The sequence below is a fragment of the Otolemur garnettii genome, unplaced genomic scaffold (assembly GCF_000181295.1).
Source record: "Otolemur garnettii isolate 467f Iridium unplaced genomic scaffold, OtoGar3 scaffold00020, whole genome shotgun sequence".
Taxonomy (NCBI): Eukaryota; Metazoa; Chordata; class Mammalia; order Primates; family Galagidae; genus Otolemur; species Otolemur garnettii.
This window is the reverse complement of record NW_003852415.1, coordinates 22,206,918-22,222,254: the sequence shown is the minus strand read 5'-3', so window position 1 is coordinate 22,222,254 and position 15,337 is coordinate 22,206,918. Positions and strand designations below refer to the sequence as shown.

Here is a 15,337-nt window from a genome sequence, read left to right as displayed (position 1 = left end):
GGGAGGCTGAGGCAAGAGAATCGCCTAAGCCCAGGAGTTGGAGGTTGTTGTGAGCTGTGTGATGCCGTGACACTCTACCAAGGGCAGTAAAGTGAGACTCTGTCTCTACAAAAAGAAAAAAAAAAAAAAGAAAGAAAAAAGAAAACCAGATTTCCCTCCTACGGTGGGTTATAGTGGAAACCATGTATCAATCTGGTTTTAAGAAATTTTCAGCAAAATATATTTTTTCAAGAATTGTTTCAAGAAAAATAGTATAAAATTTTAAAATAGAATCTCTGTAAGTTGACTGCCCAAGGCACTGTAATGAACTAGTCAACATAGAAAGGTGGTCAACAAGTGGTCAACATCCATTGAGTATATTTGGTGCATGTCTGGTCTATGAAAGTTAGGTCAACTTAAGGAAGTGGTCATTTTAGGCAGGTGGTTAACTATGGAGGTAACTTAAGGAGGTGGTCACCTATGGAGGTTCTACTGTAGTATGCATATTTTGTTACTAATTTCGTAAGGTATGACTTTCCAAGTTTTCTGTAGCACTGCAATTGTTGGATGGGCCTCTTCATTTCAAATTCTAATTTTGCAAATAGTTTTTATTGTACATATTTTAAGATGTACAGCATGATGTTTTGATATACATATGCTAGTGAAATAATTACTACAGTTAAACAAATTAATATTGTCAGCCTTTTTTCTGGGGGGAGGGGAGCAGGTACTTTTTGCAATGATTTCTTCAAAATGGTGATTGTTTTCTTTTAGCATTATGACGTCCAACATAATGGTTGCTTTTTCTGTGAGATATTCTCTTTTACTTTGGCATTAAGGATATAGTACCATGAATTTCTTTTCTTCTAAAGCAGAGCATTTTATTTTTTGTGATTGCAGATTTTATACTTCTTAAATATTGCTGATGAACCTGTTTTGGGTTATAATCCTCCAACTTCCTTTACAACTTTTCATGTTCATCTTTGGAGCTGTGCACTTGATTATAGGTAAGTTCACAAAAGGAACAAGATAAAGTTTTATTGATTCAAATATGTAGAAAGTTTTGAAAAAAATACATAGCTTAGTAGAGTTAAGATTCAAAATAAGAGAGTTTCTGATATTGTATCAAACTGATACTCTGTTCTTTTTGATATTAGGCCCCTTTATTTGCCAATCCGATCTCTTCTTACCGTTGAAACATTCAGCGTTTCTAGTAGCGTAGCCTTGGATAAATCTTCTTCTACTCTCAGGTACCTGTGTAAACTTTACTATGTACTATGCTGTTCAAAGCATACTAATTTATGTTTATGTAAACCATTTTATTTATTTATTTATTTATTTATTTAGAGATAGAGTCTCACTATGTTGCCCTGGGTAGCATGCTCTGGCGTCACAGCTCACAGCAACCTCAAACTCTTGAGCTTAAGCAGTTCTCATTCCTCAGCCTCACAAGTAGCTGGGACTACAGGCGCCCACTACAATGCCTGACTTTTTTATTGTTGTTGTTGTAATTGTCATTGTTGTTTTTAGCTGGCCTGGGCCAGGTTCAAACCCACCAGCCTAGGTGTATGTGGCCAGCGCCCTACCCACCAAGATACAGGCACCACCTTTTTTGTTGTTGTTTGTTTATTTTATTTATTTATTTTTTTAGAGACAGAGTCTCATTTTGTCTCCCTTAGTAGAGTGCCGTGGCATCACAGCTCATAGCAACCCCCAGCTCTTGGGCTTATGCTATTCTCTTGCCTCAGCCTCCTGAGTAGCTGAGACTACAGGCGCCCACCACAGTGCGTGGCTATTTTTTTGTTGCAGTTTGGCTGGGCCAGGGTCAAACCTGCCACCTCAGTATATGGAGCCAGCACCCTACTCACTGAGCCACAGACGCCGCCCTGTTTGTTTATTTTTGAGATAGAGTCTCTATTTGTTGCCCTCAGTAGAGTGCCACAGCTCACAGCAACCTCAAACTCTTAGGCTCATGTGATCCTCTTGCCTCAGCCTCCCAAGTAGCTGAGACTACATGTGGGCTTCTGCCACAATGTCTGGTTATTTTTAGAGATGGGTTCTTGTTCTTGTTCAGGCTAGTCTCTGACTCCTGAGCTTAGGCAGTCCACCTGCCTTGGCCTCCCTGAGTGCTAGGCCTTAGTTTGCTTTTTAAAACATGTAATAAACTTCACATAATATTTGGTGGACTGTATCTTTTAAGAACATTTATACCTTGTGAATTTGAGCATCTATTTAAAAATCTGCCCCAAATTTAGAATTAATTTGAACAGATGATTTAATCTCCTTCTTTACACTGTTTAAACCAGGCGTCCTCAAACTATGGCCCGCGGGCCACATGTGGTCCACCGAGGACATTTATCCGGCCCACCGGGTGTTTTTGCTGCCACTGCCTGTCCTGCTTAGCAGCCAACTCATCCTGGGGCCTGCTGTCTGGCCCTCCAGTGGTCTGAGGGACAGTGAACTGGCCCCCCGTTTAAAAAGTTTGAGGACCCCTGGTTTAAACATTCCTAGCACTCATAAGCAGTGAATTTTTTTAAAAAAAATGATAGTTATATTAGTGATTTTGATAATGTTCATACCAGGAAGAATGATATGATTAAGCGTATAGTGATTATGTGTTATAATATTCAAACTTTTAAGTTTTTCAGATGTTGGTTTTATCTTTTTTGCCTCAGAATAATCATGGATGAAGCTGCTTTACATCTGTCTGACAAATGTAACACTGTCACTGTAAATTTGAATAGAGGTAAGAGTTGAAAAACAAAATCTGGGATAGATATATGTTGCTTTATTTTTTGTGTGTGAATATTTTAAAACCTTTTAACTGTGAGATAATGCCACAGAACTAAGAATTTTAGTAAGATCCTTAAAGACTAAAGGATCTTTAAGGACACGATGATCATGTGGCATGTATTCAAAGTTTAGTTTTTCAGATATTTGTTCTTCAATTTGAAGTTGTAATGTTCTTATAAGTTAAGTGCATCAAATTAACTTATATGCTGCAAATATTTAGTAACAAAGACAAATTTTGTTTCTAACTAAAATAAAGTGAATTGTAGGATTGTTGTAGGAAGAAACTATATTTCCATTGCATTATAATACTTGTAGCACTCTGCAGTGGATTTTAGACAAAGAAAAATGCTAGTTTTATTAGGTACTGGTTAGATGAGCACTTTTCAAAAGCAGTACTCATTTTATTACTTTAAAAAATTTTAGATTATGTTCGTGTGATGGATATGGGGCTTTTGGAATTAACCATAACTGCAGTGAAGTCTGATTCTGATGGAGAACAAGTAAGTTATTAAAAGAAATGGAAATTTTTATTTGAGTCTTATTTTTGAAGATTTAAAATATTGGATTCGTGGGTGGCACCTGTGGCTCAAAGGAGTAAGGCGCTGGCCCCATATGCCAGAGGTGGTGGGTTCAACCCCAGCCCCAGCCAAAAGCTGAAAAAAAAATATTGGATTTGCCATAAAATCATTTTTTTATTCACCTAGTTTTGGTCAAAAATAAAATATTTTAAAATTAAGATTGAGTTCTTGCAAATGCATTTTTTCCTATGGCAAAACAAATTATTAATATTATATTTAATTTAAATGTATGCAAGAAAAGTTTTCTTCTCTTATTTAGAAGACCTTTTCATTCTTTCTTTCTGTGTTTGATACAGACCGAGCCCCGCTTTGAGTTACATTGTTCCAGTGATATTGTCCATATCAGAACGTGCTCAGATTCTTGTGCTGCACTAATGAATCTCATTCAGTACATTGCAAGCTATGGTGACCTGCATGGACCTGACAAGGCAGAAATGAAGCCAGGAGCCCCTCAAAGAAAGTCAAAGGTACAGTCAACAATATTATTCCCCCAGTCACTGCCAGCCATGTCAATGGCATGTTTATATTAGGTCTTTGATAGTTATAAAGTAGAAAAGAAACTTGAAAACTCATCTGTCTTTCCTTTGCCTTCAGAACAGTGGGGTCTGGAAAGGTGATTCCATGGGCATTTTTGGAAAACCATTATACTCTTTGATGTTTGTAACATTAATCTTCTTAACTAATGTAATACTAACATTAATCTTATTAACTAATGTAATACTTTTTCCCCAGAATTAAGTTATTTTCATCTGTCTTTGGGGAAGAAAGAAAACATTTGTCATGAAAAAGCTTGTTGGCTCAGTGCCTGTGGTTCAAGTGGCTAAGGCGCCAGCCACATATACCTGAGCTGAGAGGTTCGAATCCAGCCCAGGCCTGCCAAAAACAACAATGATGGCTGCAACCAAAAAATAGCCAGGCATGTGGTGGGTGCCTGTAGTCCCAGCTACTTGGGAGGCGAAGGTAGAAGAATCACTTGAGCCCAAGAGTTGGAGGTTGCTGTGAGCTGTGATGCTACGGCACTCTACCCAGGGTGACAGCTTTAGGCTCTGCCTCAAAAAAAAAAAAGAAAGAGTTTGTTAAATGCAAGTTGTATGTAAAAATGCTATAAGAAGGCCAGGCGTGGTGGTTCATGCCTGTAATCCTAGCTTTGGGGGACAGAGCTGGGAGGATAGCCTGAGGCCAGGAGTTTGAGATACCCCTGAGTGAGACTTATCTCTAAAATAAGAAAATTAGCTGGGCATTATGATGCTAATGCTACTCAGGAGGCTGAGGTAGGAAGATCACTGAAGTTTGAGGATACTGTGAGCTAGGCTGACACCGCAGCACTCTAGTCTGAGCCATAGAGTCAGACTATATCTTAAAATAACCCCCAGGGTGGTGCCTGTGGTTCATTGAGTAGGGTGCTGGCCCCATATACCAAGGGTGGCAGATTTGAACCCGGCCAAACTACAACAACAACAACAACATAGCCGGATATTGTGGCAGGCACCTGTAGTCCCAGCTACACCAGAGGCTGAGGCAAGAGAATCACCTAAGCCCAAGAGCTGGAGGTTGCTGTGAGCTGCGATGCTACAGCACTCTACTGAGGGTGACAAACTGAGACTCTGTCTCTTAAAAAAAAAAACAAACCCAAAGCTATGATAAGATAGATAGTAGGTGCTAGTATTGTTACCAGAGACTGTTTATATAATCATGACTTACCTATTTGTTATCTCTAAGACTATCCAGTTTTCATTATACTTTCTCATCTATGATTTTCTTTCTTTTTTTTTTTTTTTCAGTTTTTGGCCAGCGCTGGGTTTGAACCTGCCACCTCTGGCATATGGGGCCGGCGCCTTACTTTTTTGAGCCATAGACACTGCCCATCTATGATTTTCTTTTCCTTTCTTTTCTCTACCCAGTGAGGTAGAAAGGTTAAAGTTCAGTATTTCTGTTTTACCAGCTAAGTTAAGACCCAGGGAATTTAGGTGATTGCTCTAAATAGTAGCAGAAACAGCAACACACCCAGGTACTTTGGTTCCCAATTGGATGCTTTCTATGCCTCCATTGTCTCCCTTTTAACCTCCTTTGGGTCCAGATTCAACAATATCTATTTTGTTTAGCACTTTTACCCAATGTTACTCTTTTTCCTGGCTTTTCTGTGAGTAGAATTCTCAATCTGTTTAGGTTATAGGACCTCTATTTACTCTCACAGACCTATTGAGGATGGTTTTATACTTCATTTGTGTTACACTTCTGTTTACTCCTGCTACATTATCACTGATATGAAGGGGATTGATTTTATTTTTTTATTATTTTTTTGAGACAGAGTTTCATTTTGTTGCCCTTGGTAGAGTGCCATGATATCATAGCTCACAACAGCCTCTGACTCTTGGGCTCAAGCGATTTTTTGGCCTCAGCCTCCAGAATAGCTGGGACTACAGGCGCCCACCACAACATCCAGCTATTTTTAGAGGCCGGGTCTTGCTGTTGCTCAGGCTGATCTTGAACCTGTGAGTTCAGGCAGTCCGCCTACCTCAGCCTTCCAGAGTGCTAGGATTACATGTGCGAGCCACCAAGCCTGGCCATGAAGGGAATTTACAACAGTCCTTCCCTATTGTTTATTCTGTTTTTAAAAATATTTTCCAGACAGGGGCGGCACCTGTGGCTCAAAAGGGTGGGGCCCCGGCCCCATATGCCGGACGTGGTGGGTTCAAACCTAGCCCCAGCCAAAAAAAAAAATATTTTCCAGATCATTAAAATTTATTTTAAATTATCCATTTCAATTTGTATCCTTTCATTTTGGTCATGCTCATATTTATTTATTTATTTATTTGTCATGCTCACATTTAAAAAGCATAGTCTGGATTTAATGAGCCCACAGTTCACTAACCAAAATGGTTAAGTATCAGTGCTGGTATGAAGCCCTGTGAATCACCATTTAGTATTTCCCTTCCTGTGTATCCCTTTTACTGTCTTTAGGTGTCTAAGAAATGAACCTTTGACCCAAAGTGGCTTTGCTTCAAAGGGATAAAAGTCATTGGAACCATCAGATTTGAGTAGATCAGACTTACTTAATTATACCCTGTGCCCCAGCTTTACTGCAGTGTTTTGTAACTTCCATCTTTTTTAATGTATTGCCTTTTCAAGGTCCTAGTTTATTGTGTTGGCTTTAGGTGCTGACACATTTACTTCTATTTGTTGGTAGTTAGTAGGGTGATGATGGTGATACTAAAAACTTAAAATATAACAGCTTCTGGGCAGAATATAGAAACATAAATAGATTACTGTTTTGTTTTTGGTAGAGGGTGGTGGCATCAACAGCTCACAGCAACCTCAAACTCTTGGGCTTAAGTGATTCTCTTGCCTAAGCCTCCCAAGTGGCTGGGACTACAGGCATCTGCCACAACGTTTGGCTATTTCTAAGTTGTAGTTGTCATTGTTGTTTGGCAAGCCCGGGCTGGATTTGAATCCACCACCTCTGGTGTATGTAGCTGGTGTCCTAGCCGCTTGTGCTATAGGTGCTGAGCCAGATTACTGTTTCTTAAACTCGTGGTCTCAAGTACCTCCTGCCTTTACCTTCTAAAGTGCTAGGATTATAAGTATATGAGTCACTGTGCCCAGCCTCCTGTTTGTGATGTTTTGTTATGTAATGTATTTCTAGAATAAAATAATTGTAACTGGTTTGCTCCTGTAGAGCATTTTAGTTATTTTTAATTAGGCTTTTTTGCTGTAGGTAGATTCCAGTGGTCGACCATCCTCACGTGGTCCAGTTCTTCCTGAAGCAGATCAACAGATTTTGCGAGATCTGATGAGTGATGCTATGGAGGAGGTCGACATGCAGCAAGCCACTTCGACTGTGAAACCACAGGCTAATGGTGAGACCAGGACTTTTTCTCTGAGAACACTGATGCTGTGATTGAAGCTTAATATTATTTATATTCTTATAAATTTAATAAGTTACTTATTGACATGAGGCGTACAGAGCAAGTGGAAGACAAAATTACATTTTCTGAGCGCTTATGCTCTAGTAAGACCAGTGGGCACTAGACTGATTCTAGTATGCAGACTGATTAATAAATGGTATAAGTCAGGGGTCCTCAAACTTTTTAAACAGGGGGCCAGTTCACTGTCCCTCAGACCATTGGAGGGCCGGACTGTGGGCCCCGGGACGAGTGGGCTGCTAAGCAGGACAGGCAGCTGTGGCAAAAACACCCGGTGGGCTGGATAAATGTCCTAGGCAGGCCACATGTGGCCTGTAGGCCGTAGTTTGAGGATGCCTGGTATAAGTAAATACTTCAGATGTGGTATATACTTTATATTGCTCGGAAAGAATTGAAATCATTTCATTAAACTTTGGTGAAAGTGAGTGAGTTGACTTTTCAGAAGTGAATAGGATTTAGGTATTTAAAGAGGAAGGAGAAGGTAATCTTGGCAAGGTCCTTAACATCGACAGAGCACAGACAAAGGCGTGCAAGAACCTTAATTATTTAGCCATGACTTTTAGGCTGTTAATGGAACAAAAGTTCCCTTCTTATTGAAATGAATTAGATAATAAATTGGGGTAGGCAGAGAGACACCAAGTGATTAGAGATCCTTGAAAGCCAAGTATAAGCATCTAAATATTTTGAAGGATCTATTTCAAAAGTATCCTTTCTAATTGGATGGACCTAGCTATTTCTGTATACAGGGTAGCCATAAAGTTTGTGTGCAGTTTCAAATTGCACACTATTTTAAATTGCATATGAACTTTTTGGCCACCCTATTTGTGAAATCTTAATTTTAAAACATTTCACAGTATCATAAAAGTTAAGCATTAAGTTTTGCTTTCATTCTAATTAAGGATGATTTAGGACTAAGGAAGAAAATTGGAACTTCTAGCTTTGTACTACATTATCTGTAATAAGCATTAGAAGCTATTACATATCTTAATTACATAGGAAAGAATATTTAATGAATGCTTACTGAGTGGCTTCGTTAAATAACTTTCTGTTCTAGGCTCTGGACACTTATAAGGATGAGTAAGTCTAGGTGCTGCCATAGAAGAATTTAAAATCTAGCCTGTGAGTCTCTTGAGGCTAAAATATTGCTTTTTTCATCATAGTGTTCTCAGCCCCATCATAGTGCTTGGTATGAAGGAATGAATGAAGGAAGAATTAGTGCCTTTAATGTGTAACATAAAAGTAAAAGTGTAGTTCATATATAGATTTTGGTGCACACGCATTCTTTTGTGAACCTTACATAGCTGCGGGAGTACAGGAATCCAGTGCCCCAAGTAGTAGTCTTCTGAAGTTACTGAAGTTTGTTCAGCAACTATTTCCCCTCTTCACAGCAGAGATTTCCTGTAGTTTAGGGTACAGCTGTGTTAAATGTAACTTTTCCCCTCCGATTGCAATACTTCCCAGGAGAGAGTTTTTTCCAGAGCTCCACCCATAGGACAGAATTTTCAATGTGAAGTCCCAACTGAAGCAGAATTCCAGTCAGCACTAACAAGCTGCTGCTGAATTCCTGAGCTTCTCCTACACCAGATAAGTAGGAGGGAACTGTCTTTAGTTTATACATTATTGTTTACTATTTTCTTAGAGAGCTCCAGATTTATTACTAGTCTTTTTTTATTAGTGGCTTTTAGTGTGTTTCTGCCTCTTGCTGAAGTGTTTTGGGGTAAGTTACTTAAGTTCCCTTTAAGTCTCGAATTTGTAAGTTTATCTTAAGAAACAAGATATTGCAGGTGAAAGCACTCAACATAACATATATATGAGCATGATTTAAAAACTTAGTGTTATTGTTATGGAATTTCAAAGTGTGCCAAAGTGTTGTAATCTTTTTATTAGGTGTTTTGGATGAGAAATCTGAAGTTCAGGAGCCATGTTGTTCAGACCTCTTCCTGTTTCCGGATGAGAGTGGGAATGTGTCCCAGGAGCCTGGCCCCACTCACCATGCAGTCATTCACCACTTGATTAGTGATGCAATGACAGGTGTGCCCACTGAAAATGATGACTTTTGCATTCTTTTTGCACCAAAAGCAACCGTCCAGGTAATAAATCGGTAACATTATTGAGTCCTTAAGATGATGTTACAAGTTGAATTGACCGAAGGGTACATGAAGAAGATTCTTTAGGTTTTATCTCTTTATAATTAGGAATTACTCTGTTTTATAATTTACAATTGATGCTTTGTAAGTGGTTAGTGTACTTACTATTTCTGTGACACATCTCTACATTTTGTACATAGATTATTGAGCTAAAGATGTACCTACTACACAGAGTTGCTAGTCCAAGAACTGGGAAAGATAAGATGTGGTTTGTGTGAAGGGTGATGGTTGGGGGTGGGGGTGTGTGTGTGTGTGTGTGTGTGTATCTATATAATGTTTTGAACTGTCCAGTAGTTAATAACTGTTCCATAGATGACTGTATTTGTTTACTAATTCGGGGAACCTTCTGATTAAATTAAAAATAAAAAGCATCAAACTCAGGATAAATATATTATTTAAAACATGATAATTTGGTCAGTATGTTGAAGTTTGTCAAGTTTTGGTTTGGAATAAGGTATTGGCTTTAAACAATAAAATGCACATACACACACATCTGTGCCTTTTTATTATCAAACAAGTAGTAAAAGCCAAATTAAAAACTACAGAAAAAATCTATATTGAGTGATTTGTATAGAACAAAAAGAGAGTTCATTTTATGGTTAATAGAGCAGTGTATCTTTTGTGATGATTAATGTCAATAATTACTACCCCTTGAGATGTACAGATAATCATTTGTTTCTCATGAGATAAGAGTATGTGTTACCCGTTTATTGTAGGAGAAGGAAGAAGAACCAGTTATAAAAATCATGGTTGATGATGCAATTGTGATAAGAGACAATTATTTTAGTCTGCCCGTTAAGAAGACAGATACGAGCAAAGCCCCGTTACACTTTCCCATTCCTGTGATTCGATATGTTGTTAAGGAAGTCTCTCTTGTTTGGCATCTTTATGGAGGAAAGGATTTTGGAACAGTCCCTCCTACTTCTCCAGCTAAAAGTTATATGTAAGTTAATTTCTATGTAAATTGGCAGGCCAAAATAGCTTTTTATAGAAAAATACATAGAATTTGTCATTTTAAATGTTATAAATAAAGTAGTGATAGAAACTCTGATTTAAATGTCACTCTTATGGACTTATTTGTGTTGCTTGAATTTTTACTAAAATGTTGACGTACCATTTTCATTTAGCAAAAATTTTCAGCTATGTACTAAAGACTAAGACCCAGTCCGTGCCCTCAGTTCCAAAGGGAGAGGTGGTCACACAGCAGATGAGGGTAGTGAAGTGAAGTGAGTGTGTTAGGAGTGTGCAGCAGGGCGCTGAGCAGAGGAACTCTTCTGACTTTAATTCTTTTCTGTACTACCTGAGATTTCTAGTACTGCTTCTCTGACCATAAAGGATTTTGGAAGTAACAAGAAACTTCTAATGAGGTCTCATTTCTATCCTGTAATATGGGTTATAGTTAGTTTTTTCTGTAGTTCTGAGTATTTAGCAATCAGATGATTACTCTAATGATAGTAATAAAGTACGTTTTCAGTATCTTCAAAGTATAAAAGATATGCTTTAAAAAAAAGATATGCTTTTGATTCATAGTAATAACAATTCATGACAACATTCTGATAGTTTTATAATCTTATTTCTCTTTTCATCTTATTTTCTTAATGTTATTCATTGACTTTCTTTGAATGTTCCTTTAACAAAAGGTTTTTTTTTGCTTATTTTTAGTAGTACCCACAGTTCACCTTCTCACACACCCACAAGACATGGACGTAATACGGTATGTGGGGGAAAAGGAAGGAACCATGACTTTTTAATGGAAATACAATTAAGCAAGGTGAGATGATGTTTTGAAAGGAAAAATCCATTTGAGTAGGAGCATTGGTGGGGGTGGGGATCTTTGGTTACCCCCTACAGCATGGTCTTGAGCCTTAAGTCCCAACCCTTTGGATTAGAAAAACACAAAACTCTTAACTTTTTCTTTCTCACATGTTCTGAGAAGACGGAGGTGTTTCTGTTTTTGTTTTCCCAGGTTACCCCAAGAGCAGTGGTTTCCTAGAGTGAGCTCAGAATCCCCTATGGGGTTTATTAAAACGTTCTCCCTCTACTCTCCCTCTGTACCCCCAGTTTCTGATTGAGAAGGTTTGAGTTGGGGCCAGGAATTTGTGTTTTTAGGTAAAGCTGATACTACTTTTCCCAGGACACTTGGGGAACCACTGTCTTAGTGTGCCTGCCTGGGAAGGGCTGCATTTGGATAGTGCATGTGGCAGGTCCTTCACAAATGTCCAGAAGCCAGGAAGGCCAGTCCACTGATGGCATCATGTGTGTTTAATTCTGTCAGCTTGTCTGAGGTTGTACCAAATGTCATATTTTAAGATAGCATAGAAATATTATAGTGATGAGAATTTTATATATTTAATCAGATCTTTGTCTCTTTTTAGAACTTGAACCCTGCTTCCTTGGATTCATTTTCTTTTCTTTTCTTTTTTTTTTTTTTTTTACTAATCAGCTTTCCTTATAATTTGTGTATTTATTTATTTATTTATTTATTTTTAGATACAGAGTCTCACTTTTTCCTCCTCTGTAGAGTGCGATTAGCATCATAGCTCACAGCAAGCTCCAACTCTTGGGCTTAGGCGATTCTCTTGCCTCAGCCTCCCAAGTAGTTGGGACTACAGGTGCCTGCCATAATGCCTGGCTATTTTTTTGTTGCAGTTTGGCCGGGGTTGGGTTTGAACCCACCACCCTCTGTATATGGGGCCGGTGCCCTACTCACTGAGCCACAGGTGCCACCCCTTGGATTCATTTTCAAGTGATTTTTTTTAATCTCTTATTTCTCTTGAGGACTTTCCTTAAGAAGGAAAAGTACTTTTACCAAGGTCAAATGTTAGTCAAGCTCATCTGTGAATAGATAGTAGGGTACACGTACAGTAGTCCCCCCTTATCCATGGAGAATATGTTTTAAGATCCAGCCAATGCCTGAAATTTCAGATAGTGTGGAACCCTATATGTGCTATAATTTTTCCTATCCATGCACATCTACAGTAAAGTTTATGAGTTAGACAACAATAAGAGAGTAACAATAATAATAAAATAAAACAGATACAATAACATTCCAATGAAAGTTGTGTGAATGTGATCTCTCTCTCAAAATAGTATATTTTTGGAGTTTTGTTAACTGTGTTTCAGTTACTGAAACAATAAGAGCAAAACCTCAGATGAGGGTGACCACTGTGGACTGATAAATAAACGCGTGAAGAAATGTTGTGTTGTTTTGTTGTTTGGAAGTGAAATTGTAAGCCAAGGTAGAATTCAAAGAAAATAATGAGTGATATTTTGCGTTTTAAAGTGGAAATCTAATTTAAAAGTAAGGATTACTCTGTGTTCCTTCTCTTTATGTATAAAGGTAAAGTTTCAGCATGAAGTCTACCCCCCATGCAAACCAGAATTTGATTCCAGCCTCTTGGAACACCCAGTCTCCCGGCAGGTATTCATTGTTCAGGATCTGGAAATTCGAGATCGTCTGGCAACATCACAGATGAATAAATTTTTGTACCTGTATTGCAGTAAAGAAATGCCTCGAAAAGCTCATTCCAACATGGTAAAATTTCAAACCGTATTTATTGTTATATTAGTTTTAGAAAGTGTTTTTATTATATCTACCTGCAGGAGAATTAGAGTGGGGAAATTTACTGAACATTTTTTTTTCATTTTAATATAAAAAATCCTTTTAAATATGCTGCTCAAAGTTTTATGTTGAAAAAATTAGTTCTCATGCCACTTCTAGGGTCCATTAACTATAACTGCCAATAAATCAGAAGTCCATAGAGACCTATGCAAAATATTTAGTATTGGAGAAAGTATTCCAATTTTTACCACTTTTTAAATTTTACTGAGGTTGAAGGACTTTGGAGGTTTTTCTTGAAGATGACTTTGGGATGTGGACATAAGCATTAGCTTCAGGGGCTAAGCAAACTCCTTTGTGCCTACAAGTACATTATCCATTTGAAATTTTTCTCTAAAGAGAATCTATATCTTTCATCAGATTCTTGAAGGGGATATAAGACCCAAAAAAGTTAGATTCAGGCTTTTAAGGATAAGAGGGTAAACAATTCTGTGTTTTTTTCCTCATAGGCTAGGCATATTCTTTTTTTTTCTTTGTTATTTTTTTCTCATTTTTAATGAGAACAAGGTCATTATATTATTGGGAAAAAAATACATTTCTATTTATTGTCTTAAAGTTGTCAGTGAAAGCCTTACACGTGCGTCCAGAGTCTGGCAGGTCACCCCAGGAGTGCTGCTTGAGAGTGTCACTGATGCCGCTCCGCCTCAACATTGACCAGGTTTGTATGCTCCACTCAGAGTAAGGGAGTTATTATAATGTTCATTACTGTTGGACCTTTATGGAAGTTATATCGTTAAATCAGGCTTCTAATAAAGAACAGGCCAAATTCATTAGAAGTTTAGAATCTGAACTCTGGGTGAGTGAACCTTTTTTTTTTTAATTGTGTGTTTTAAAAACTTTTATGTATGTTACATTTCACCCACACACATACACACTCACACATGGGAGTTAATATCTATACTACAGATACAATTGATAGAGGCAGAAATTAGTACAGCCAGGTAAAGGGTAGGATTGCTCAAATTCATAGTCACATGGCTCTCTAAGGGGAGCTGAAGGTCAATGGTTTTTTTTTTTTTTTTTATCCTTCAAAAAAAAATGTAGTAGACTTGGGGGTACATGTTGGATTCCATTACATGTGTATACTAGGTAGTGGTGAAGCCTGGGTTTTTGTACCTATCACCCAAATAGTATATAGTATACTCCACAGTATACATTGTACCCCTATTCTAGCAAGCATCCCATCAGATTATTCTGGGCTTTCTTTGACCCAAAGAACTGTTTAACAGGGGTCCTCAAACTTTTTAAACAGGGGGCCAGTTCACTGTCCCCCAGACCGTTGGAGGGCTGGACTTCAGGCTCCGGGATGAGTCGGCTGCTAAGCAGGACAGGCAGCGGCAGCAAAAACACCTGGCCGGCCGGGTAAATGTCCTCGGTGGGCCACATGTGGCCCACAGGCCGTAGTTTGAGGACGCCTGGTTTAAAACTTAGTTGATGCCACTTTCAGAAACTTTATTTGAGATATAAAAAAAAAATATGCTTTATGGTAGTATGTATATAGTGTATTGGCAAAGAACATGGATTTGAAGCAGATCTGGGCTCCAGTCTTGGTTCTGTAACTTTTATTAGTTTTGTACTTTTTGGTTTGTTTGTTTTTTCTAGACAGAGTCTCACTCTTTTGCCTGGGCTAGAGTGCCGTGGTTTCAAACTAGCTCATAGCAATCTCGAACTCCTGGCTCAAGCAATCCTCCTGGCTCAGTATCCCAAATAGCTGGGATTACAGGTGCATTAGTGCACCCAGTTAAATTTTGTTTTTCTTTCTTTTTGTTTTAATATTTTTTATTTTTAAAGTAGAGACAGGGTCTTGCTTTGCTCACACTTACTGGTCTTGAACTCCTGAGCTCAGGCAATCCTCCCGTCTTGGCCTTCTAGAGTGCTAGGATTATAGGCATCAGCCACTATGCCTAGTCTCCAATTTTCTTTAGTAGACTTTTTTCTTTAATATTTGATATAATTTATTATTCGGCATTATGATTTTAAAATGGGAAAATACTAATCTTGGAGAAAACAGAAATAAATTTTATGACAACATTGAGGAACTATGGGAAATAATTCCCTAGACATAAAACCTAGGAAAACAAAGTCACTCTGCAAACAAGTAAGCTTCAGTGAGGTATATTACCTAACCAAAAATCCTTTATAGTTTGCATCTTCTAAGATTGATATACTGTATTTTAATATAGTAAATGATCATCTGAGTAGAAACCCAAATATTTTTGTCTGTTTTTTGTTGCGAAAATAAATCAACCAATGAATAATCACTAAGAAATATTTTTCTTTTTTTTTTTTTTTTTTTTT

At 38.0% G+C, this 15,337-nt stretch overlaps 1 protein-coding gene across 2 annotated transcripts in view; it reads left to right on the top strand.

The window, feature by feature from the left end:
- Positions 1–15,337, top strand: part of ATG2B (autophagy related 2B) — a 96,167-nt gene that overhangs the window by 58,176 nt on the left and 22,654 nt on the right. For both annotated transcript variants that reach the window (XM_012803520.2, XM_023511554.1), the window contains 11 exons: positions 880–986; positions 1,137–1,229; positions 2,655–2,725; positions 3,196–3,272; positions 3,647–3,817; positions 7,066–7,207; positions 9,161–9,363; positions 10,137–10,363; positions 11,083–11,191; positions 12,761–12,955; positions 13,596–13,697. In XM_012803520.2, the coding sequence (XP_012658974.1) occupies positions 880–986; positions 1,137–1,229; positions 2,655–2,725; positions 3,196–3,272; positions 3,647–3,817; positions 7,066–7,207; positions 9,161–9,363; positions 10,137–10,363; positions 11,083–11,191; positions 12,761–12,955; positions 13,596–13,697 (1,497 nt within the window). The remainder of the gene's footprint in view (positions 1–879; positions 987–1,136; positions 1,230–2,654; positions 2,726–3,195; positions 3,273–3,646; positions 3,818–7,065; positions 7,208–9,160; positions 9,364–10,136; positions 10,364–11,082; positions 11,192–12,760; positions 12,956–13,595; positions 13,698–15,337) is intronic.